Source organism: Pseudorasbora parva, chromosome 19, assembly GCF_024679245.1.
Source record: "Pseudorasbora parva isolate DD20220531a chromosome 19, ASM2467924v1, whole genome shotgun sequence".
Lineage (NCBI taxonomy): Eukaryota > Metazoa > Chordata > Actinopteri > Cypriniformes > Gobionidae > Pseudorasbora > Pseudorasbora parva.
The window spans coordinates 28,311,227-28,336,461 of NC_090190.1; the positions used below are offsets into that span (position 1 = coordinate 28,311,227).

The 25,235-nt window shown below is 36.8% G+C and overlaps 1 protein-coding gene across 1 annotated transcript in view; it reads left to right on the forward strand.

The window, feature by feature from the left end:
* cpne4b (copine IVb) overlaps window positions 1–25,235 on the forward strand; it is a 71,371-nt gene extending 46,136 nt beyond the window's left edge. Inside the window, exons 11-17 of the mRNA XM_067425424.1 lie at window positions 9,731–9,790; window positions 13,553–13,686; window positions 14,132–14,186; window positions 15,562–15,613; window positions 16,858–16,991; window positions 18,299–18,535; window positions 21,658–25,235. Of these exons, the coding sequence (XP_067281525.1) occupies window positions 9,731–9,790; window positions 13,553–13,686; window positions 14,132–14,186; window positions 15,562–15,613; window positions 16,858–16,991; window positions 18,299–18,535; window positions 21,658–21,789 (804 nt within the window). The 3' untranslated portion in view covers window positions 21,790–25,235. The remainder of the gene's footprint in view (window positions 1–9,730; window positions 9,791–13,552; window positions 13,687–14,131; window positions 14,187–15,561; window positions 15,614–16,857; window positions 16,992–18,298; window positions 18,536–21,657) is intronic.

Below are 25,235 nucleotides of genomic sequence, written 5' to 3' on the forward strand. Positions count from 1 at the left end.
GCAATAACTGAGTTTAAAGGGTTAAATCAAGCAGAAATAGCTCTCTAATGTATTAATTGCAGGTCATTATTGAACAGTGATTACGTTACACACACACACTGACTCAGGTCCCCTGTTAGATAGTAAATCACGACGCCTGTGTGTTTGCTGTGACATTTCTTATCATCACAAACACACTGCAAAGATTTAGAGTTTTTACAGCAATAACTGAGTTTAAAGGGTTAAATCAAGCAGAAATAGCTCTCTAATGTATTAATTGCAGGTCATTATTGAATAGTGACTACGGTACACACACACTGACTCAGGTCCCCTGTAAATCACGACGCCTGTGTGTTTGCTGTGACATTTCTTATCATCACAAACACACTGCAAAGATTTAGAGTTTTTACAGCAATACCTGAGTTTAAAGGGTTAAATCAAGCAGAAATAGCTCTCTAATGTATTAATTGCAGGTCATAATTGAATAGTGATTACGTTACACACACACTGACTCAGGTCCCCTGTTAGATAGTAAATCACGACGCCTGTGTGTTTGCTGTGACATTTCTTATTATCACAAACACACTGCAAAGATTTAGAGTTTTTACAGCAATACCTGAGTTTAAAGGGTTAAATCAAGCAGAAATAGCTCTCTAATGTATTAATTGCAGGTCATTATTGAATAGTGATTACGTTACACACAAACTGACTCAGGTCCCCTGTTAGATAGTAAATCACGACGCCTGTGTGTTTGCTGTGACATTTCTTATCATCACAAACACACTGCAAAGATTTAGAGGTTTTACAGCAATACCTGAGTTTAAAGGGTTAAATCAAGCAGAAATAGCTCTCTAATGCATTAATTGCCGGTCATTATTGAATAGTGATTACGTTACACACACACTGACTCAGGTCCCCTGTTAGATAGTAAATCACGACGCCTGTGTGTTTGCTGTGACATTTCTTATCATCATAAACACACTGCAAAGATTTAGAGTTTTTACAGCAATAACTGAGTTTAAAGGGTTAAATCAAGCAGATATAGCTCTCTAATGTATTAATTGCAGGTCATTATTGAATAGTGATTACGTTACACACACACACTGACTCAGGTCCCCTGTTAGATAGTAAATCACGACGCCTGTGTGTTTGCTGTGACATGTCTTATCATCACAAACACACTGCAAAGATTTAGAGTTTTTACAGCAATAACTGAGTTTAAAGGGTTAAATCAAGCAGATATAGCTCTCTAATGTATTAAATGCAGGTCATTATTGAATAGTGATTACGTTACACACACACTGACTCAGGTCCCCTGTTAGATAGTAAATCACGACGCCTGTGTGTTTGCTGTGACATTTCTTGTTGTCATAAACACACTGCAAAGATTTAGAGGTTTTACAGCAATACCTGAGTTTAAAGGGTTAAATCAAGCAGATATAGCTCTCTAATGCATTAATTGCAGGTCATTATTGAATAGTGATTACGTTACACACACACACTGACTCAGGTCCCCTGTTAGATAGTAAATCACGACGCCTGTGTGTTTGCTGTGACATTTCTTATCATCATAAACACACTACAAAGATTTAGAGTTTTTACAGCAATACCTGAGTTTAAAGGGTTAAATCAAGCAGAAATAGCTCTCTAATGTATTAATTGCAGGTCATTATTGAATAGTGATTACGTTACACACACACACTGACTCGGGTCCCCTGTTAGATAGTAAATCACGACGCCTGTGTGTTTGCTGTGACATTTCTTATCATCATAAACACGCTGTAAAGATTTAGAGTTTTTACAGCAATACCTGAGTTTAAAGGGTTAAATCAAGCAGAAATAGCTCTCTAATGTATTAATTGCAGGTCATTATTGAATAGTGATTACGTTACACACACACTGACTCAGGTCCCCTGTTAGATAGTAAATCACGACGCCTGTGTGTTTGCTGTGACATTTCTTATCATCACAAACAAACTGTAAAGATTTAGAGTTTTTACAGCAATACCTGAGCTTAAAGGGTTAAATCAAGCAGAAATAGCTCTCTAATGCATTAATTGCAGGTCATTATTGAATAGTGATTACGTTACACACACACACTCACTCGGGTCCCCTGTTAGATAGTAAATCACGACGCCTGTGTGTTTGCTGTGACATTTCTTATCATCATAAACACGCTGTAAAGATTTAGAGTTTTTACAGCAATAACTGAGCTTAAAGGGTTAAATCAAGCAGAAATAGCTCTCTAATGCATTAATTGCCGGTCATTATTGAATAGTGAATATGTTACACACACACTGACTCAGGTCCCCTGTTAGATAGTAAATCACGACGCCTGTGTGTTTGCTGTGACATTTCTTATCATCATAAACACACTGTAAAGATTTAGAGTTTTTACAGCAATAACTGAGCTTAAAGGGTTAAATCAAGCAGAAATAGCTCTCTAATGCATTAATTGCAGGTCATTATTGAATAGTGATTACGTTACACACACACTGACTCAGGTCCCCTGTTAAATAGTAAATCACGACGCCTGTGTGTTTGCTGTGACATTTCTTATCATCATAAACACACTGTAAAGATTTAGAGTTTTTACAGCAATAACTGAGTTTAAAGGGTTAAATCAAGCAGAAATAGCTCTCTAATGTATTAAATGCAGGTCATTATTGAATAGTGATTACGTTACACACACACTGACTCAGGTCCCCTGTTAGATAGTAAATCACGACGCCTGTGTGTTTGCTGTGACATTTCTTATCATCACAAACACACTGTAAAGATTTAGAGTTTTTACAGCAATACCTGAGTTTAAAGGGTTAAATCAAGCAGAAATAGCTCTCTAATGTATTAAATGCAGGTCATTATTGAATAGTGATTACGTTACACACACACTGACTCAGGTCCCCTGTTAGATAGTAAATCACGACGCCTGTGTGTTTCTCTCCTCAACCCCCACAACCCCCCACTCACAATTTACATTTCAATAAAGGAGACTTGAAAAACCAGTTTGTGAACCACAGGCCAATAGAGCTCAAACTACCAATGTGGCAGAACCCTTCTCAAATAAACTAGAGAAGATGCTGGGATTTGCCCTGCCAAATTAAACTAAATTACAGTTTTTACAATCGCTAGGCCACATTTCTCAATACTTTGGTCATTTTCAAAACTTGTTCTCCAAACCAACTTTCTGCTTCACATCAGTTATTTCACATTCAAAATCCACAAAAACTAACAAAACACTTAATTCATGTCTCAAATCAAGTGCCAATGATCCACAGTTTAGCTTGCACAGACTGAAGTTGTGATCACTCTGTGAAGAGTTTTGAAAAAGTGACCAACATTTGACAAATTTGAGAGTGCCAGAGACTTTAACTAAGGAGAATATTCTGAGCACACTGTGTGATGTTATTGAGATCTTTTATGAAACTTTTTAGAGGTGACAAAAGTGAGAGTTCCAGAGTATCTAGCTGAAGAAAAAAGTCTGAGCACAGCATGCGATACTGTTGAGATCCCTTCTGAAACTTTAGAGGAGACACATATGAGCAATCCAGTCTCTCTAGCCAAGGAGACAAATCAGAGCATAGTATGTGATGTTGTTGAGATCTCTTATGAAACTTTAGTGGAGATAAACATGAGAGAATGTCATTTTTTGTCTCAGGATAAACATGTGAGAAGCAGGAGACTTAGCCTTATGTCTCAATTTGATGTTCACTTGATCTCATTTCTGTCTAGGAGAAAGATGTGAGTTGAGAAGGAGATCTCAGGTTTGATTTTCCTTTCCTCTAGGTTGGCCTTTGGTTCACAAACTGGGTTTTTAGGGCCCTATAAAATCCGTTTTATTTTTTCCCAAATTCCGTTTTTTCCGTTTTTAATTTTTGCAGATTCCTTTTTTTCCGTTAAAATGTTTGGTAATTCAGTTTTTTTACCCTTTACTGTAATTTTGGTGAAAAAAGAGTTTGCTTTTAATGTTAATATAATACAACATAAAACAAAAAATAGGAATGACCTTAAATTTATCGAGGTAACAAACATCACATTTACTTTTTAGGACAAATATGATATTTGACATAACACTGCACTTCAAATACTTCAAATATTAATGGTTATTAGCTTTAAACTTTCCGGTAAAATAAATTATAATAGTTTATATAAGTTAAAATGAAAGTGCTCCATTAGCTTTTTCTTTCAAGTAATTTTTTTTTAAAAAAGAACTAAAAAAAAAAAAAATCATAAGAATCATATTTTACAGTACTCTTAAGTACTATTAAGCAAAACATTTAAATTTGAAAATGAACATAAAAAAAAAAACATTGCACCATGAAATCATGTAGTGAATTGTTCTGTGTGTTTAACAATCACCATTATGATATCCAGAGCTGTGAAAAATAAAAATACACGAAAACACAACACTGCCAGAAGTTTTTTTCCCCAACTTCAAAGGCCCCTTTAAATGATTAAAACTAGATGCTTAATTTTAACTTTAAGGTTACTTATCATGTAAACTACCCATATAGAGCATGTTAAATGCATGTTTGGAACAGACTAACAGAGGGGAAAACGGTCGCATTTGCAGCAGATATGCATTGCTGCCTAATGTGCACATTATAAATCAAAGCACGAGATGACAGGGGTCGAGCAGAACACCGGAAAATCTGACAGAATGGACAATATTTGTCTGTCTGTGCAATACAAGAGTTTCTTAACTTTTTCGCTGCCGAAAGCAGAGCCGTGGAGACCAACTTCGCCATACTTTCATTGTTTTGAAGGGCGAGCTGAAATGACGGGAGGGGTTGTGTCACGAAGATTTGCTTCCCCCGGTCTGCACTTTCCTCAGACATACGTTCTCCACCCACACGACACAGAATTTCATTACAAATATGTAAAATTCCGGGGAAATCTGCGTTAACACAAGATTCCGCGTTTATATGCAGATTCCGCGTTAATATGCCAATTCCGCGATTCCGTCCGCGATTCCGTGATCGCGGAAATTATAGGGCCCTAGGTTTTCAAGTCTTCTCTTATTTATTATTATTAAAATGTAAATTGTGTGGGGGGTTGTGTGGATCTGCTGTGTTTGTGGGCCCAGTTTACAGCAGTTAGTTCACCTACAAATGAAAATTAGCCCATGATTTACTCACCCTCAAGTCATCCCAAGTGTTTATGACATTCTTTTTTCAAATGAATAAAATCTGAGTTATTTAAATTTATATTAAAAAAGTCCTGGCTCTTCCCAGCTTTAAAATGCCAGTGCCTTGTCGGTCCATAAAAGTGCATCTAACCATCATATAACTGATCCACACAGTAACTGATCCATAGACTAAAATACTAGCTTTCGGTTTTCAGTGCCACACGAATCACATTGCGCTTAAAGGACAACTCCGGTGAGAAATGACCCTAGGGGTAATTAACAGATGGTTACCGAGTAGATCGTTCTCTGGGATGCGGTTTCATGAAAATCGAATTTAAAGAGTTTTATCTCTAAACACAGATTAGCTTATAATGTTTGTCTATGGGGCATGGAATAAGTGAAATTAAATCGCTAGTTAATACCACTAACAAGGCTCAAAATAACCTCACACTAACACGGCAGCATAATGAGGATCCCTACATGCAAACCGCAGCATTGAGAACTTGTTAGAGTACAAACGGTTTAATAAGAAGATACTTTCTAAAGACAGTACATTACACGTTTACAGACTGCAGCCATCTTGGAAAACAGTCTCGACTAGTCGAGCCACGAACGTTGTGCTAAGTGAGCTGATCGATAGGAATTAAGTTTGTGAAATCTAATTACATGGACTTTTTTCTCTTTTTTTTTCTCTACTGCGTTCAGTGCTTTCTTCCGGAAACAATGGCCCATATGAGATTCCAAGTCACAGTTCATCACTTAGCACAGCGTTCGTCACTCAAATCTGTGTTTAGAGATAAAACTCTTTACACTTGATTTCCATGAAAACGCATCCCAGAGAACGATCTACTCGGTAACCACCATCTATTAATTACCCCAAGGGTCATTTCTCACCGGAGTTGTACTTTAAAGAGTAACCCTTCTTCACCCATGAATCCTTGACGTATGTGCACTGACAAACACTGAAGAGAGAAGATAGAACTAAACAAAACTTAGCGTCAGGGGTTACTCTTTTCATAATAACACTAAAACACAATTTCTTTCAATAAAAATAGTTTGTTTAGTCTATAAAGTTTAAAATATGGACATTGTTCTTACACAAACGTGCCACTTTGCTTCAGAAGGCTCTTCATTACTCACGTGCTATATGCATAAACACCTGAAGCACACGCCCCAAAAGCTGTATCTCTGACAGTCCACGAATGCTAAACTAAAATGCTAAAATTAATACAAAATTATTTAAAAAAAAATAGGAAGTATCCCAGTAAACATAGTTGCTTATGTCATAGTAGGTTCAGTTAAGTGAACATACACTTTGAGAAAAAGTAACTTTAAAATTATTAACTTATAAAAATATATATATATATATATATATATATATATTTTTATTATTATTATTTTTTACAGTGAGGACAATACAGTGTTATATTACAACTACTGACAGACCGTCCTGAAAAGCACTGTTTATTTCATGTGTATCATATCTTTTGTATTTATTTGTGCTTTCACTTGTAATGTGTTTGGGCTAGTGGTTTAGATGTGCTCTTGAAATTGGAATAGAGAATAGTGTGTGTGTTGAGTTTGCTGCTCAACCCCCCACCAGTAATTTACATTTCAATGCATGAAGACTCTCACAGGTGATACAAAGAAGCTCACTACTGTTACCTGTGTCCTAGACCAAATACACTGCCAAAAATAAATTGAAATTACATGATGAAATGAAATTACAATCGCTAGGACATATTTCCCAATATTTAGGAGAACTGAGTGAGGAGTTTATAAATTTGCTAACCAACTTTCAGCTTCACAGCAGTTAATTTTACATTTACAAATCAACTCATTCTTCCAGAGCACTGGCAGCACAGGTTTACATCAACACTAACATCAGGAACATTATACAATTAAAATGTCTTTACAAAACTAGAATGACACTCTCTGCTGCTTATAATTCACTGCATGCTTACAGTACAGTACAACATTATTCCTAAGTTTCCTCTTTTGAATGGATGGTAATGGCCTAACACTTGTGTTGGTGTTCAGTTTCATCAAAGTTGCTTTGATAGTGTTTGATTTTTTTAGCAGTATAAATTGCATTACAGTATTACTGTATACATGTTGTAAATTGCTGTCTCATTCAGTTTTGTATTATGTTATTGTTTTGTCCATAAGTTTAACACTTTTGAAAACAGCATGTAAGGATGTGCGAATTGGCCTGTAGAACAAAGATTTGATTGTGTTTGTGTCAAAGTGAGAAAAGATTTCAGGTAAATTGAAAGATGTTGCCATTGAATGCATTTTTTGCTAAAGCAATGTTGATCCACAGTTAAGCTGTGATATAAAATGTTCTTTTACAAAACATTTCTCAATAATAAACACACTTTTTCAACTTTTTCAACTCTTCACACAGTGATCACAACTTCAGTCTGTGCAAGCTAAACTGTGGATCATTGGCACTTGATTTGAGACATGAATTAAGTGTTTTGTTAGTTTTTGTGGATTTTGAATGTGAAATAACTGATGTGAAGCAGAAAGTTGGTTTGGAGAACAAGTTTTGAAAATGACCAAAGTATTGAGAAATGTGGCCTAGCGATTGTAAAAACTGTAATTTAGTTTAATTTGGCAGGGCAAATCCCAGCATCTTCTCTAGTTTATTTGAGAAGGGTTCTGCCACATTGGTATATTGAGCTCTATTGGCCTGTGGTTCACAAACTGGTTTTTCAAGTCTCCTTTATTGAAATGTAAATTGTGAGTGGGGGGTTGTGGGGGTTGAGGAGAGAAACACACAGGCGTCGTGATTTACTATCTAACAGGGGACCTGAGTCAGTGTGTGTGTAACGTAATCACTATTCAATAATGACCTGCAATTAATACATTAGAGAGCTATTTCTGCTTGATTTAACCCTTTAAACTCAGGTAATGCTGTAAAAACTCTAAATCTTTACAGTGTGTTTGTGATGATAAGAAATGTCACAGCAAACACACAGGCGTCGTGATTTACTATCTAACAGGGGACCTGAGTCAGTGTGTGTGTAACGTAATCACTATTCAATAATGACCTGTAATATTCAATAATGTAAATACATTGGTGTACCTGACAATAATCTTAAATGAGAGATGTGGACTGATCATATACTGTAATTATGAAGACACAACAGAGAATGAATTTCTTAAAGAAATGACTTTTCTGTAATGTATTAGGTATTATGTCTAAGGTATATTGTGTTTGTGTGTGTTTGTGTGTGTGTGTGTGTGCCTATTGTGATACCAGATGCCTGTGTAAACAAGTTAACTTATTTTAATGTGTTGACTAACATACTAAAGTACAAGAAGACTTGTGGACTAACTAAGTGTAGTGTGTTACTTGATGTTACATCTTGTAACTTTATTGCGACTGTGTAATAAATATATTTAAAAATAAATTAAAGTATTAAAGTATATTTTAGGTTACAAATAAATACTTCTCAGTACATTCAAAAGAACACAGTTATTATAAAAAGACATATTATTACTTGACACATTATATAGTCTGTACGAAGCTTAACTGCATTTATGTTATTTATTTGTAAAGACATGTAATGGTGGAGATGGCATATATATATGCCAAATGCATATATATATATATATATATATATATATATATATATATATATATATATATATATATATATATATATATATATATATATATATATATATATATATATATATATATATAATGAAGACAGACTTGACTGCCAGCTCACTTCACATTCACACACAGCTCCACTGCAGACTAATGGAGGTCCCCTGTTGGATAGGTAGACATCGGTCACACACAAACACACACAGCTCCATTAGAGTCTATGGAGGTCCCCTGTTGGATAGGTAGACATCGTTCAGGTCCCCTCTTGGCATATTTTTAAAAAAATAAAAAAATGCTTATTTGAAGTTATATTATGAATAAGGACCTTAAAAGAAAATTTTGTATGTGATTTTTGTTTCTTCAAAATGACTAGAAACACAGGTCCCCTCTTGGATAGTGTAGAGTGATAGTCCCCTCTTGGTAATATAGACGTGTATGTGTGTGTGTGTGTGTGTGTGTGTGTGTGTGTGTGTGTGTGTGTGTGTGTGTGTGAGCCTGTTTATGTGGTTTATGAGGACACAAATTTGTATAACTACATGGGTATTACACTGGTATTACACTATAAATGTGGTTTATGAGGACATATCAAATGTCCTCATAATTCAAATGGCCTTAAAAACATACTAAATTATGTTTTTTTGAGAAAGTAAAAATGCAGAATGTTTCCTGTGATGGGTAGGTTTAGGGACAGGGGCAGTGTAGGGGGATAGAAAATACGGTTTGTACAGTATAAAAACCATTACGCCTATGGAGAGCCCCTGTAAACCACATAGACCAACATGTGTGTGTGTGTGTGTGTGTGTGTGTGTGTGTGTGTGTGTGTGTGTGTGTGTGTGTGTGTGTGTGTGTGTGTGTGTGTGTGTGTGTGTGTGTGTGTGTGTTGGTTAAAAACAGTTATGTATCCTAGCTATATTTATATATAACTAGAATGATCTGTTAACCGATCAGGATCCAGGACAAGAACTATCAGTTTATTAATTATTATTTTATCTCTGTTTCAGATCATAAAGATGCACTCTTTCCTGGATTACATCATGGGAGGCTGTCAGATTCAGTTCACAGTAAGTGGTTTTGGATGGCTTTTGGAAGGACGTTTTTGTACGGGAAACACACCCTGAATGATTTGTTCAAAGTCAAACCTGTTTGGTTCTCGAGTTCAAAATGGGGGAGACTGAGCAGTTGTAACAAGGGGAGAGTTATAACACTACCAATTCCACGAATCACAGATAGGATAGTAGTCAAATGACAGTTCAGTTTCCTCTGGCTTCCTTTACGACCCCACAAGGAGGTTTTCCAGTCTGTGTTGCTATCTCTTCTGAAGCTACAGCAGAAAATCTAATTCTGAGGTAAGAAAGTAAAAATAAATACAGTTTTTTTGGATTGCTTACACACTAAAATTAAAAGTAGTACACTATTATCAAAACCTTACACTCAAGAAGCAAAACATCCGCCCATATTTGCACAACTATAAGCACATTGCAACATCACACTTGTTGCAAAACTCTACACACCGCGATTTGCAAAACACTAAACACATTTAACATACATTATACACAAAAATCTATCATGAAGTCACTTCCTTGCAATACCAAAGCACTGACTGTCAATATACCACACCGTCCAACCAATTGGTTCAACACAGTCATCAGGAGTGCAAACACTTGTTAACCCACCAATCAGGTGCATAAGCATTATAAAAAGCAGCAGGTGAGTCTTCAAGCACAATGGAAAGAGTAAGATGAGGAGGTGAACCAGGAGGCCTGTGACCGGATAGAGGTTGTAGCAGAAATGCAAGGATGGATTCGTCATTCAAGACGTTTCTTTCCAAGGTGTCTTGCTAATGACAACATTGCCTGAGATGGTAATGAAAATCTCTGGCCAGATCCAGCTAGGCGAAGAGACAAGTAAACTATTTTTTTTACAGTCAACTTACAGTACAATATGTAAAGTGACATTTTGTTACAGTATTAGGAATGTCCATGCCAACATTTTGGGCGTGTTGAGAAATAAATGAGTTTCTTCAGTCGGCAACATTGGTCTTGTGTAGTGTTTGGTGGATTTACATTACATTTGTACTTTGTTGATGGTAGCCTACTCTAATCATAGGAAGTAGAAGTGCTAAAAGTGTTTTAGGTTTATCACAGCAGAGTGCAAACAGAGTCTAGTAATGTGAAACGTGTGTTTCATATGGTAACAAAGTGTGTGTTTTTTTTAACAGAAGTGTATAGTTTTTACAAGATTGTTTAATTATGTAAAGGATTTGTAGTGTTTTGAAAAGATTTTCAACATTTTCAGCATTTTTTAAGTACTTCTACCATTGTAGATAATGTTGCATGCGTTATATCATATCAAAGTGTAGTTTCTCTAGTAAAGAATTGTGTATCAACCTCCTGCTAATTTCAAAGCACCATGCTAATACAGCTAGCTAAACAATGGGTGACACTAGCGGGGTAGGTTGTAAAGTGTTTTGAAACAACCATCCACTTTTTCATATTTTTGTGATTTTAATAATTCTATAGAATGCCTATTTTTATGTTAATTTACTCTTTTCTCTCTCTCTCTCTCTCTCTCTCTCTCTCTCTCTCTCTCTCTCTCTCTCTCTCTCTCTCTCTCTCTCTCTCTCTCTCTCTCTCTCTCTCTCTCTCTCTCTTTCTCACTCACACACACACACATGTACACACACACCCATATGAATGTGCACGTACAGACATACACAAACACATGTGTGCATGCACAAACACACAATATGCACATACACTCCCCATATTCACATATATTTTATTGTTTCAACCATTCATTTCAAATCAATTTGTTTTTGTTGTTGTGGCATATCACTTGGACTACCCTTAGTTTTTGTGCATTTTGTCTACCGTTTTACGTACACCAGAATGTGTTACAACCTACGCCAGTAGTGGGGTAGGTTGTAAAGGACCAATTAGTATTTGCCATCATCTCACAAAGTCTGTGATATAGTTGGTAAAATTTTAATTCCCATTTGTAGTAGACAAATGTGGGTACTTTGCCTAAAAGTTTCAGACGTATAGCTAAAAAAAGGGGTAGTTTTAGGTGTTGAAGAAAAAAGGTGTTACAACCATACCCTGTCTCCCCTACATTTATGGAGGATTATCAGTGACAATGAATAATTCAGTTTTAGTCTGTTCATTACACAAAGCTATCATATGACTTGAAATATAGTGCACAAGTCCTATAAACAATTTTTTTATTGTGTTTATGCATCTTTTTTGAGGCTTGAAAGCTTTGGCCATTGCAGTTGGATTGAAAAACTAGAAAAGATACTAGAAAAAATTGTGAACGTACAGCTTAATGACTTTTTAATTAGGAATAATATTTCCGATAGATTCCAATCAGGTTTTAGAGTTGGTCATAGTACAGAATCTGCTCTTTTGAGAGTGTCTAATGATATCCTTCGAGCTGTTGATTCTGGGAATTGTCTTGCTGATGTTAGATCTTAAAGCTGCATTTGATACAGTTGATCATAACATTCTCATTGATCGTCTCAGGGATCAGATTGGTATTCAGGGCTTAGCCCTGAAATGGTTCTCTTCCTATTTGAAAGATAGGACTTTTTCAGTCTGCTTAGGTGATTATTCTTCTTCAGTTGCCCCCCTTGTGTGTGGGGTTCCACAGGGCTCAATACTGGGACCGATTTTATTTTCCCTTTATATGCTCCCTCTGGGCTCTATCTTTGAAGAATATGGGATTCAGTATCATCTTTATGCGGATGATTCTCAAATTTATTTACCATTGAAACAAGGGCATAAATGTGCCATTCAGTCTCTTCATGCATGTTTGGCAGAAGTTAAGTGCTGGCTTGCGAATAATTTTCTCCAATTAAATGAGGATAAGACCAAGGTTATTTTATTTGGAAATAAGGGGTGTGTGGATGATGACTGCCTAGGGTTGCTTCCTGGGAAAAAACTGTCTAGTGTAAGGAACCTTGGTGTTATTTTTGACTCTGAGCTGAAATTTGAGCAGCAAATCAACGCTGTCATTAAGAATAGCTTCTTCCATCTTAGATTAATATCAAAATTGAAATCTATCCTTTTTTTTAATGATATGGAGAAGGTTGGTCTTGCCTTTGTGTCATCGTGTTTGAATTATTGTAATGTGTTGTATCTGGGTGTGAGTCAGGCTTCCCTCTCCTGTTTGCAGCTTGTTCAGAACTCAGCTGCCAGACTTTTAACGGGCAGTAAGAAGAGAGAACATATTACTCCAGTTTTAATTAAACTGCATTGGCTACCCATACGATATAGAATTTAATATAAAGCGCTGTTTTTAAGTCTCTGCGTGGTCTAGCCCCTGAGTATGTTACTGATTTAATCAGCCGTTGTCACTCCAGCAGGTCTCTGCGCTCAAATGATCAGTTGCTTCTTGTGGTTCCATGAACACGTTTAAAATGTAAAGGTGACCGGGCTTTCTCTGTTGCAGCTCCTAGGCTTTGGAACAACCTTCCGCTGTCTGTAAAGACCTGTCCTTCATTGGGTGTTTTTCAGAGTGCACTACAAACTTATTTGTTTTTCTTAGCTTTTGATAATGCTTTGTAAGTTGTGTATGTCATATGTTTGTATTGTTTTTGTGCTTATTATTTTAATTTTTTCTTGTATACCTCCTGTACAACACTTTGGTTCCACTTGTGGTGTTGAAAGTGCTTTATAAATAAATTAAGTTAAAGTTGTAGTTGAAAAACACAACCAATTCTTCAAAATGTTCCTTTTGTGTTGCACTGAAGAAAGAATGACTGAATTTTCAATTTTGGTTGATTTGGTTTCATTGTTGAATTTTCAAGTGTTGTTGTTCTGCAGGTGGCGATTGATTTCACTGCCTCAAATGGCGATCCTCGAAACAGCTGCTCCCTCCACTACATCCATCCTTATCAGCCCAATGAGTACCTCAAAGCCCTCATCGCCGTTGGGGAGATCTGCCAGGACTATGATAGGTAACCCCAATATCCCTTGATCAGTCAGTCTACCAATAAATCAGCTTATCAATTATGCAGCCAGTCAGGCAAACAGTCAATCCTTGAATTTTATCAGATAAAATTTAACAGACTCTTTACTCTACTCTGTCGTGAAATGTTTACACCAGTTATTTTCTTAGTACAGGCCATTAACCAAACGTTCAAACCATTAATCAATTAATTACACATTGCCTCAATCATTCAAGCATTGAGTCTTATGACTGCCAGCGCCTGTAGGATGCAGAGCTGTCATGTCAAGGATTGTCTTTCTACACTTCAATCACTCCCTCGCCCAAGATGTCACTTAAGCTTGGAGTCAATTATATTTGACCCCTCACAATGTCACATCCCTGCTCACCTCATTGCTCATCTCTGGGGCTCAATGCACGCTCATTAATCCTTCCTTCTTCTGATCTGTTTCCAGCGACAAAATGTTTCCCGCTTTTGGCTTTGGAGCCCAAATCCCACCAGACTTCAAAGTAAGTTAATTCTTTTCATATGTAAAAAAAAAAACATGTTTTGATTTATGCTTTAAAGGGATAGGTCCCCCAAAATGAAAATTCTGTTATCATTTACTCACCCTCAAGTTGATCCAAACCTGTATGAATTTCTTTCTTCTGCTGAACACAAAAAAGGATATTTTGAAGATTATGGGTAAGCAAAGTGTTTATGGACCACAATGACTTATTTTGAAGATTATGGGTAAGCAAAGTGTTTATGGACCACAATGACTTCCATAGTATGGGGTGAGGAAAAGATATAAGTCAATGGCAACCGAAAAAAGAAATTCATACAACTTGTGGAACAACTTTTGAGGGTGAGAAATATTTTACGGAATTTTTACTTTTTGGGTGAGTTATCCCTTTAAATGAAAACAATTTTTACATGGAATTACGTGCAATTTTAGAAGACTTTTTTGGTAGGCCTACTTTGCTTTCTTACTGTAATTTTAGTTTTCATTTGACTGTTAGATTTATTAAATATTAACAAGACATTTAACATTCAATTTACATTTAAGATTAAATTATATTTAATTGAGTAACCACCATTTTGAAAAGTATATAGCTATATAATTATACATATATATGTATAAATATATATATATATATAATTATACATATATATGTATAAATATATATATATATATATATATATATATATATATATATATATATATATATATATATATATATATATATATATATATATATATATATATATATATATATATATATATATATATATATATATATATGATTTGTTTTTGACTGAATTTGTAACCTGATTTTAAAAAGGAGTTTCCCATTTAATACAATAAATCGCCTGGGAAACTAGAGTGCTCTGAATCCCTCGCCATAACCTGACAGGAGATTTCTGAATAATTCATGAACTGCTGATGCCCTTTTACAATACTCACCTCATCATTCCCGCTAATTTATGCAATCACTCAAAATCAGGTCATCTGATTGGTTGCCATGTTACAATCAGAGGTCACAGCAGCAACGTGGTTGGATGTGACTCTAAGAATGCATTTTAGTCGACTGCAGTCTGAGCCACATCAGGGAAGCTCCATGTTTTATGTATGGTCTTAACCCATTCAATGGCTGCAATGACCCTGAATATAAATGAACTTGTGAATGAAAACTTATGAATAAAATAAAGAAATCAAATGCTGTAGTTTTTCCATTACATTATATGGACTCTAATGTCATAATCTAATATCGGCAGATTGAGTCTTTTTCTCCATTCATTTGAGCGAAGAAATTTGTTTCTAAAAGCCGTAACACTGCCATCACTGTCACTGATCATTCGAGTTTGGCTCTAAACTAGGTTTACTTTTTCTATTCTCTTTAGGTTTCTCATGATTTTGCTGTGAATTTTGATGAGGATAACCCAGAATGTGCCGGTGAGTCATTAAAGTTTAAACAAAAAAAACGTCATGCCTTTACTTTTTAATATATTTGTTACAGTTTTTCTCAATTGTTTACACACAAATTCTGGTGCTTGAGACACAATGACCACAACACGTCACTCATTCACCAACCCCGTGAACCAATTCTGCTAAACTACAAGCACAGTTCCTGCTTTACACTCAAATTGCAGTTCTAAAACACATTTTTTTCAAAACATTACACACAATTCTCTGCATTTGGCACAATTTTCATGCAGAAAATATCTTGTTTTCACAAGGAACACACTGCCATTCAAAAATACACACTGACTCATCACAAGGGCAAACACCCGTCACACAGTTTTACAATTAGCAATCAGAGCTTTAGCATAAAAGGGCAACAGAACAGAAGAGAGGATGCAGCATAGGTTTTTCTATTTTATTAAACATTTTTACTGAAACTGTACAGTAAATTCTTCTGTTGTATTGTATGTAGTGTATGTGCAACTTTGTTTTGGTTGGGATTGGGATGTACACTGTGTACATTGTTTTTGCAGGAAAAATAAAATAAAATGTTACTGTGTATTTGTGAGTATAAAAAAAATATTCTCAAATATTTTACAACACACTTATGTTTGTACTGTCGTAGTAAGTGTAACACTGAACCCAAAAAAGTCATTATGAGAAATGGAGAAGTGTTTTCCATTCATCATAGTGTTTTCCGATGAGCACATCAGTGTTCAGCTGGTTTTTATAAATGTCAATACATATGATGGTTTGTGTGTGTCATTTGAAAACAAAATCCCATTTTGAGAAGAAATAACATTGTTTTGAATGTAAAGTTTCATTTTGCAGGGGAATTGAGGGGTTTTGCCCATTGTGTTTTTTTTTGGATTTGTGTGTAGAGTTCTGAGAATATGAGGCATGCTTTCAGAAAATGTGTGTAAACAATTGAGAAAAACTGTAAAGTTCAGTATAGTTCATAACTCCAACGCTTTCTTAATCTTAATCTTATGTGGGAGAACATCTCCCACACACCCATTAAAAAAGAATATGTTTAACCGACTCTCTTGCGTTTACATTTTTTTCTCATTCACATTGGCACATTTTTCAAACAGTCTTTTAACATTCTCTAAACTGTAAGCTCAATTGTCAAATTAAAGCAAGCTTAAAATAAAAAAATGAACTTAATTCAAGATGTTTGAGAAGAAGTGCGTGTATTTTTTAAGATAACTTGACTGCTTATGTGTGTTTTACAGGTATTCAAGGTGTTGTTGAGGCTTATCAGAACTGCCTCCCAAAAATCCAGTTGTATGGTCCGACTAATATCGCTCCCATCATCCAGAAAGTTGCAGACTCAGCCTCTGAGGAGATGCACACCAAAGAGGCCATGGTTAGTGGACGAGAGAGAGAGAGGGAGAGAGGGAGAGAGAGAGAGAACCTTTAATGCCATATTAACGATAGAGAGATGAGCTCAATTTCTGCTCAGCACCATATTGACGCCATCTGCTTTACTGCTGTTGCCTATTTATAAAAACAACCAAAGTTACTGATGTATATATTAAAAAAATACATAAAAGAGCAAAGCAAATGTATTACTTAATCAGGATTTGTGTCTCACTTTCTTGTAAAATTTTGTTGAGAAGCAAACTGCATTAGATGCTACGGTTTGTTGTCAGAACTATTCACCAATAAGTGCATCAGAGCAACATTATCCTAATATTGTGTTGACCCACTTTTGGTGCAAAAACAGCCCTGACCCATCGAGGCATGGACTCCAATAGACCCCTGAAGGTGTGCTGTAGTATCTGGCACCAATATGTTAGCAGCAGATCCTTTAAGTCCTGTAAATTGCAAGGTGGGACCTCCATGGATCTGACTTGCACTCTAAAAAATGCTGGGTTAAAAGCAACCCTAGTTGGGTTGAAAATAGACAAACCCAGAAATTGGGTTGTTTGAATGGGTCCATTCACTTTTTAGAGTGCGTATTCAGCACATCAGACATATGCTCGATTGAATTGAGATATGGGGAATTCGGAGGCCAAATCAACACCTCAAACTCATTGTTGTGGTCCTTAAACCGTTCCTGAACCCTATTTGCTTTGTGGCAGGGCACATTATTCTGTAGAAAGAGGCCACAGTGGTGGACAGGTAGCCTAGTGGACAGGGGTCAGCATGGGCACTGTGACTTGTCTGCGACTATGCAGCCCCTTACACAACAAACTGCGATGTACTGTGTATTCTGACACCTTTCTATCAGAACAAGCATTAACTTCTTGAGCAGTTTGAGCCACAGTCGCTCGTTTGTTTGATAGGACCACACGGGCCAGCCTTTACTCCTCACATGCATCAAAGAGCCTTGGCCACCCATGACCCTGCCGCTGGGTCACAATTTGTGTCATGTCTCCCTCATTCGACACGCCTAATTCAAGTCTTGCAGTCTCTACTAATGAGCTAATACGTTGAATCAGGTGTGTTAGATGAGGGAGACATGTAAAATGTGCTCTGATGCGGGGGTCCCCAGGACAGGTTTGGGAACCACTGGGCTACAGTATGCTGAAAATAAGATAAGAAATGGTTTGTTGGTTCTAATGGGGCTTTGAGTGCAAGACAAAGACAAACACCTGGTGATCATATTTGTGTGATTTTCAACATTTTTATTTATCGCTTTCCTCATTTATCCTTTTCTTCTGTCATTAGGAATACTTTATACTACTAATTCTGACGGATGGAGTAATCACAGACATGGCAGATACACGAGAGGCCATCGTCCATGCCTCCCACCTGCCCATGTCCGTCATCATCGTCGGCATAGGCAGTGCGGATTTCAGCGATATGCAGATGCTGGACGGTGATGATGGAATCCTCCGCTCTCCTAAAGGAGAACCCGTTCTGAGGGACATTGTGCAATTTGTGCCCTTCCGCAACTTCAAACATGTGAGTATAAACAGCAGTATCTTCAATACTTAATTTAATAAATTCTGTCATTTTTTACTCACACTCATATTGGAATATCTAAAACACAACATTTTAAAAGAATCCTGTCAGGATATGGTGTAACCCCGAACATAAAAAAGCGAAACCTAAAAGTTTTACTGGATACCTAATAAATCAAAGCTTAATAAACAGATGTGTTCAATGAAAAGAAATACTTCATGCCAGGTTTGCAGATTTAAGAAACTGTATGGTACCTCTGGTCAGGGCATAGTCAGGAAACCAAACTACAAGAGGATGCCGTACATCTGAAGGCATCCTGGTTTCTTTTCATCTCTCTCCTCTCTCAGGTCAGTGTGTTCCTCTCACAGCTGTCTGTCTGAGCTCCAATAACAAGCATCTCGACGCTGGAACACAGGGAAGGAAAACATCAAAGCTCTTAGATTTTAAAGGCCTGTGTTTAGTTTAATTAAGACTGGGAAAGCGTTCATGTAGAACAGTCTTCATTATGAAAGCATTTCTTTAAGTGACGTTAGGCGTATTCTGTCCTGCTTTGACCCAGCAATGTCTATGCTTCTGAAGTTGAGTTCATGCAAGCTCAGTTTTTTTTTTAATTCCATTCAATACGTATGTTTTTATTTCTATAAATCCTATATGAGTTAAAATGAGACCTTTAAAAAAGCCTGGTATATATCATTAACATTGCAATTTTATTTATTTATTTCATAAATAAATATTAATGTAGTATTTTTTCTGACAGCTGTGAGAAGAACTTGAATTCAGTTGTTTTATTTGATTGTAAAATTGATTGCATTAGTTACGACACAAGACACGATTCAGAATTAATTTCAGCAACATTCGATTGTAGCCAAGATAAACTAATAGTTTATAATTGACAAAGATAATTATCACAGATAATGATTTTTTTCACAACACTGCATGAATTGACACATTTCTCTCATACATTAAAAAAAACGTTCACTGTCGTTATTTTCACTCAAACCATCCTTGATCACATTACTTAAACACTCATGTAATTACATTAACTTAATTTAACTGAGTTGTTTCAACACTCAAAAAAAATTGTTGTAGAATTTACATTAAAAACATGTCAAGTGTCGTACAAACATGTCGATTTAAAATTGAACATTGGTCTGGGCATCTGCTATGTATTTTCTACTGCACAAGAGGCGTTATAAACAAGCATAATTCAAATGCCTCTGTATGCAATTGGATAGTCTTTCAACCAATCAGACTACAAGAGGCATGATCAACAGGCAACCCATTAAACTGTTAAACCCGCCAATAGCACGCCAGGTGGATAAGCCAGTCTGTGATTGGTTCCCGGAAAAGTGTAAGAGAAGCAGTAGAATTTAATGTACAGGTTCCCATGTTGCAGGGTCAAATCACCGACAGATCAGGCTGGGTTTACCCAGTCTATGTCAAGTGGGTTTCCAGGCAACTATATTGAGTAATTTGTACAAATAACAATTTAGTTGTATGAACAAAATAATTCAAACCAGGCTCATTTCTTCTGCATAATGGGAACCACAAAATTCAAAAACATTTCAGAAACTCCTCTCCTAATGCAGTCCTTTGCAAAGCATGCTGGGAACTACAAATCCACTGCCCAGTTAGTTATGTCAACATCAATGTGTGTTTCACTCAGCAATGTTAAAGGGTTAGTTCACCCAGAAATAAAAAATGTCATTAATTACTCACAGTTATGTTGTTCCAAACCTGTAAAACGTTTGTTCTTCTTCGTAATACAAATTAAAATATTTTTTGATGAAATCCGAGAGCTCTCTGACCCCACCAGACAGCAATTTAATTAATACCTTCAAGGCCCAGAAAGGTAGTAAAGACTTTGTTAAAATGGTTCATGTGACTAGTGATTCAACCTTAATTTCATGAAGCGATGAGAATTGTTTTTGCATTACAGTAGCATTCCTGTAAGTGATGCAGTGCTGTAAGGTCCGAAGAGCACAGGCATTCAGTATGGTTTTCCAGTCTTGACCCTAACGCACAGAGATTGTTCCAGATTCTCTGAATTTTAGGATTGATATTATGCACTGTAGATGATGATAACTTTTCAAAACTCCTTTCTGATATTGCTCCACAATTTTTCGCTGCAGCATTGGGGTGATCCTCTGCCCATCTTGACTTCTGAGACACTGCCACTCTGAGAGGATCTTTTTATACCTATCATGTTGCCAAATGACCTAATAAATTGCAAATTGGTCCTCCAGCTGTTCCTTATATGTACATTTAACTTTTCCAGCCTCTTATTGCTACCTAACCCAACTTTTTTGGAATGTGTAGCTCTCATGAAATCCAAAATGAGCCAATTGTTGGCATGTCATTTAAAATGTCTCCCTTTTAACATTTTGATATGTTATCTATCTATTGTGAATAAAATATAAGTTTATGAGATTTGTATATAAAAATTAAAAAAATCACAATTATTCACAATTTGTACAGTGTCCCAACTTTTTGGGAATCAGGTTTGTGAGTGACTCTCAAATCAAAAAGTTGGGATTTTTATTAAATAATTTCCATTTGTCCCTCACAAAATCTTGCAGTGTGGCCAATGACAACTTTTGGGCAAAAAACATTCTTCAGATTCTTTCATAATTATGTTGTATTTTCTCAGTTGTTATGTGACTGGAGGTGTAGTTGTGCTTTTTAAATCTTCAGGTAGGTTTTTCCATTTGATTTACTGAACCTTTCATACAAGCCTTCTTGTGCCATAAACTCCAGAGAAGGGTTTTGTTTTGCTTTTTCTCCACAGTCAAGAGTACTGCTGTGAGGAAACTTGCTACCTCAGGTCAACTTCTGCAATATCACACAATTCATAAATATAGCGCAACACTGGAGGTGTGAAGTTGGCTGTCCGATACGAATGGCTCTGCGAGAAACTGAGCGTGTTTATGTGTGCGTGTGTGCGCATTTATTTTTAGTTATGTCCTGCTGTGTTTTCACCGGTCTGTCTCCACCTGTTTTGCCAGACAGAGAGAAATAGGAGTGACACCTTTCCTGTATCACTTACTCAAGCACAAGAGAGTGTGAGATTTCATCTATATTCCTTTCTCTCATCCTTTCCTCTTGTCTTTTTTTCCACACAGGCCTCTCCTGCAGCGCTGGCTAAAAGTGTGCTGGCTGAGGTTCCCAATCAAGTGGTGGATTACTACAATGGAAAAGGCATCAAGCCCAAATGCCTGTCGGACTATGAGTCTTCCAGGGCTTTCAGTCCCTGAGCTACGCACAGCCATATAACCAGCCACAGAGTCTCAGCTTCAAGATATCTTCATTGATCATTTCAGAGCTTGCTGCATCAGTATAGATATCGACAAGCAGGTCCATCCTTGTTGTTGTTGTTGTTTTTTCACTCAGGTTTTCAATAGCGTTGGGCAAAAATGTCCACAGCTGTTCATAGTTTCTTCTTACGCAGTTGTTAGTGTTATTAAAGGTGCACTCAGTCTTTTTTTCTTTGGTTTGCCTGGGTAATATGGCAGTCGTCTTGAACTTAAAGACACCATTAAATTAAAATCGACAGGTCTTCTTTTTTATGGAATATTTCTATGAATTCATGCCCATCTGTTCGCCCATGCCCGTGCTGGTCTGAAAATGAGGTGTTTAGGGACATTGTTGGCGTGTTGCTATTTTGTGCCATTCGCATACTGAAACATAGTCTAAAATCAACTGATTCCTCCCTGGAGAAGCATTCAGTCTTTCCACACAGCAAATCCACCATTGAGCGAACGCAACTGGCTTTTAAGGGAAATGGGAGATGAGACTTGGTTTATTACACGTTACGCCCATAACACACTCATTAAGAGAATAGGGAAAACCCTTTTAGACCATGCGCCAGGCACGCAGACCATTTTTTCCCGATGTTAAAATTGGATTCGGTCTATTTTTTGCCGCAGCATTGGGGGAATTGGTGATCCTCTGCCCATCTTGACTTCGGAGAGTCACTGCCACTCTGAGAGGCTCTTTTTATACCTAATCATATCATGCCAATTGACCTAATAAGCTGCAAATTGGTCCTCCAGCTGTTCCTTATATGTACATTTAAAATTTCCGGCCTCTAATTGCTACCTGACCCAACTTTTTTGGAACGTGTAGTTCTCATGAAATCTAAAATGAGCCAATATTTGGCATGACATTTCAAAATGTCTCACTTTCAAGATTTTCAGCACTTGTACATAAGTGCCTAAGTACACTTGTGCCATGTGCTTAGATCGTTAAAATAGGACCCTTAATCTTTAATCAAAATAACTTCACCTCCCTATACCTATGACATCTCTTCTCTGAATCCATCTCTTCCAGCAAAAACTTAGGCCCAGTCCACATGAAGCCAGAGCTTTCCGAATCCGATCTTTTTTTTCCCTCGTTTCACGAAATATCTACGCACACATGAGATCACTGAAACGATGTAGTATACATGCCAGGCCAGTGTGTGGAGATGTAATTCTGCCACAGAAATACACTAAAAAGGGAGAAGAAGAGTTGTGGCTAGAAGGATTATAGCAGTGTTTGAGGTTAGGCAAAATGGCACGGTAAAATAATAATAAATACATTTGCTACTTAAACCGGTGATTAATTGAGTAATCAACTTTTCCTTGAGCTTTTGGTATATAAAAGGGCATGGTAATATAAAAATATCCTGTAAGTTTCAGAGCTGAACACGTCCTTGTTATTCATAGAAAAGCTTTTATAGACACCAGGCCCAGAAAACGATCGTGTTCGCAGCTTGACGTCATTGACTAATGAAACACCGCCTCAGAAGACAGAATAACAAGCACGTGTAGTTCAGTAGCCCCGCCCACTGACTCATGGAGCCGTTCAGGTTTCACTAGCCAGCAGCAATAAACATGCTGAAGAATATAGCAAGATATTGCGCTATTCCTGGTTGTGGAAGAAGCATGTCGCTGCATAAGCTTCCTTCGGATCATAATATTAGGAATGTGTGGTTGAACTTTATTTTTAATGAAGTTCCAGCTCATGTGTGAAAGACGGTGTTCGCTTCATTTCACTACGGAATCGGTGTCAGGTCGCTGGATTTGCAGACATTTGAGATTAAAACGCAACGCTGTTTTTTCTATATTGAATCCGACAGGAGGAATGGTGCGAGTAAAACATGTTTTTTATATGTAATAGTATTGCATTGTTATAGATTGTTTTGATAATGTGTACGTGTCTTAACAGAGCATACCTTTAGCGTGCTGGACTCAGACATGTATAGGCCAGGGCTCGCAAAGCCCTGTTTTTTCCTGATGGGCTACTAAAACATAAGCCCGTCGGCAGGCCGATGAATCTCATAATATTCCTTTCTTGTTTCTGCGCTATTCTCTCTCTCTTGATTTTACGTATATCACGCTTATATCGAACGATCGTGCGGGCTATGTAATACAAAAATAATAGTCCAATCAATAAACCATTGCGTTTGTTTGATAAAGATGTACTTGAATCATTCTGATTGCCGCTTTCAAAACAACCCTGGCCCTCGCTGATGTGAACTGAACTAACAGGGGCATAGATATGACAGGAGCTGAAGCTCATTAAATATGCAAATCTTATCCAATCCCGTGGGCGTTTACTTCCAAGTCTCCAGTGTGGCAAACCCACAAAACCCAGCGTTCAGGAGACCGCCTCAAAACCAATGTAGAAAATAGCCTATTACTTATTAGTCATGATATTTTTGCATGTAAAAACCACAAGAACGTCATTAGTTGACCTCAGACAACAGTATAAAAAATAAAAAAGCCAGTTCATGACACCTTTAACAGATGTGTTTTATTAATGCCTACACCTACCCCAACCCTAAACCTACCCTTACAATAATGCAAATATGGTATATTGATGTGCGCATGCCCAGTGCCTGTAGTTGTATCCCTTAACTCTTTCACCGTGCTGGACGTAGTGTGATGACATCACTGTTTTGCAAAATATACGAATTGGGTGTAAACACGAAAGCGTAAGAATGTCGCTTTCAGATTTATCCACTCTGGGACCCCATTTCAGAAAATAACGGATTAATGCTTCTAAAACGCCAGATCTGTGTGGACAAAGCGCTGCGTTACAAAATATTTACGTATACAGCTAAACGCATCTCTGTGTGGACGGGGCCTTCCACTCGCATGAGATTGCAGCAATTTGCAAACTCCAACAATCCAATCAATTCCCAAATAACAAAATTAAGTCTAGACCTACATGTGTTCTCTTGATTACAGTTTTTTGGGAAATTAGAAGTAGATGGAATCAGTCCCTTGACTGCATTTACTTTACACCAAAACAACAACAAAAATCTCCCCTGACACAAAGTCCTAAATTATATATTATATTAAAACAACACACTTTTAGCATGACTGTCCAAATTTGGTAAACTCAACAATGACATTTTCTTGAAATGAGCCATCAAAATCATTCTCTCATTGTTGCCAATACTTTTTTATTTATTTTTTATATTCACAAGAAACAATATTATTGTCAAATATTATGTCTGAATTAAATAAACGAGAAAGAGGGTAATGTATTCATTAATGTATTTGTATCATTATAATGGTTGGGGATGGCGCTAAATGTTTTTAATCCAAAGCGACGTACAAATGAGGAGGACAATAGAAGCAATCACAACAAGGGGCAACAGTATGTACATAGGTGCTGTTAGTCTAACACAGTACACATACCACGGGGTATA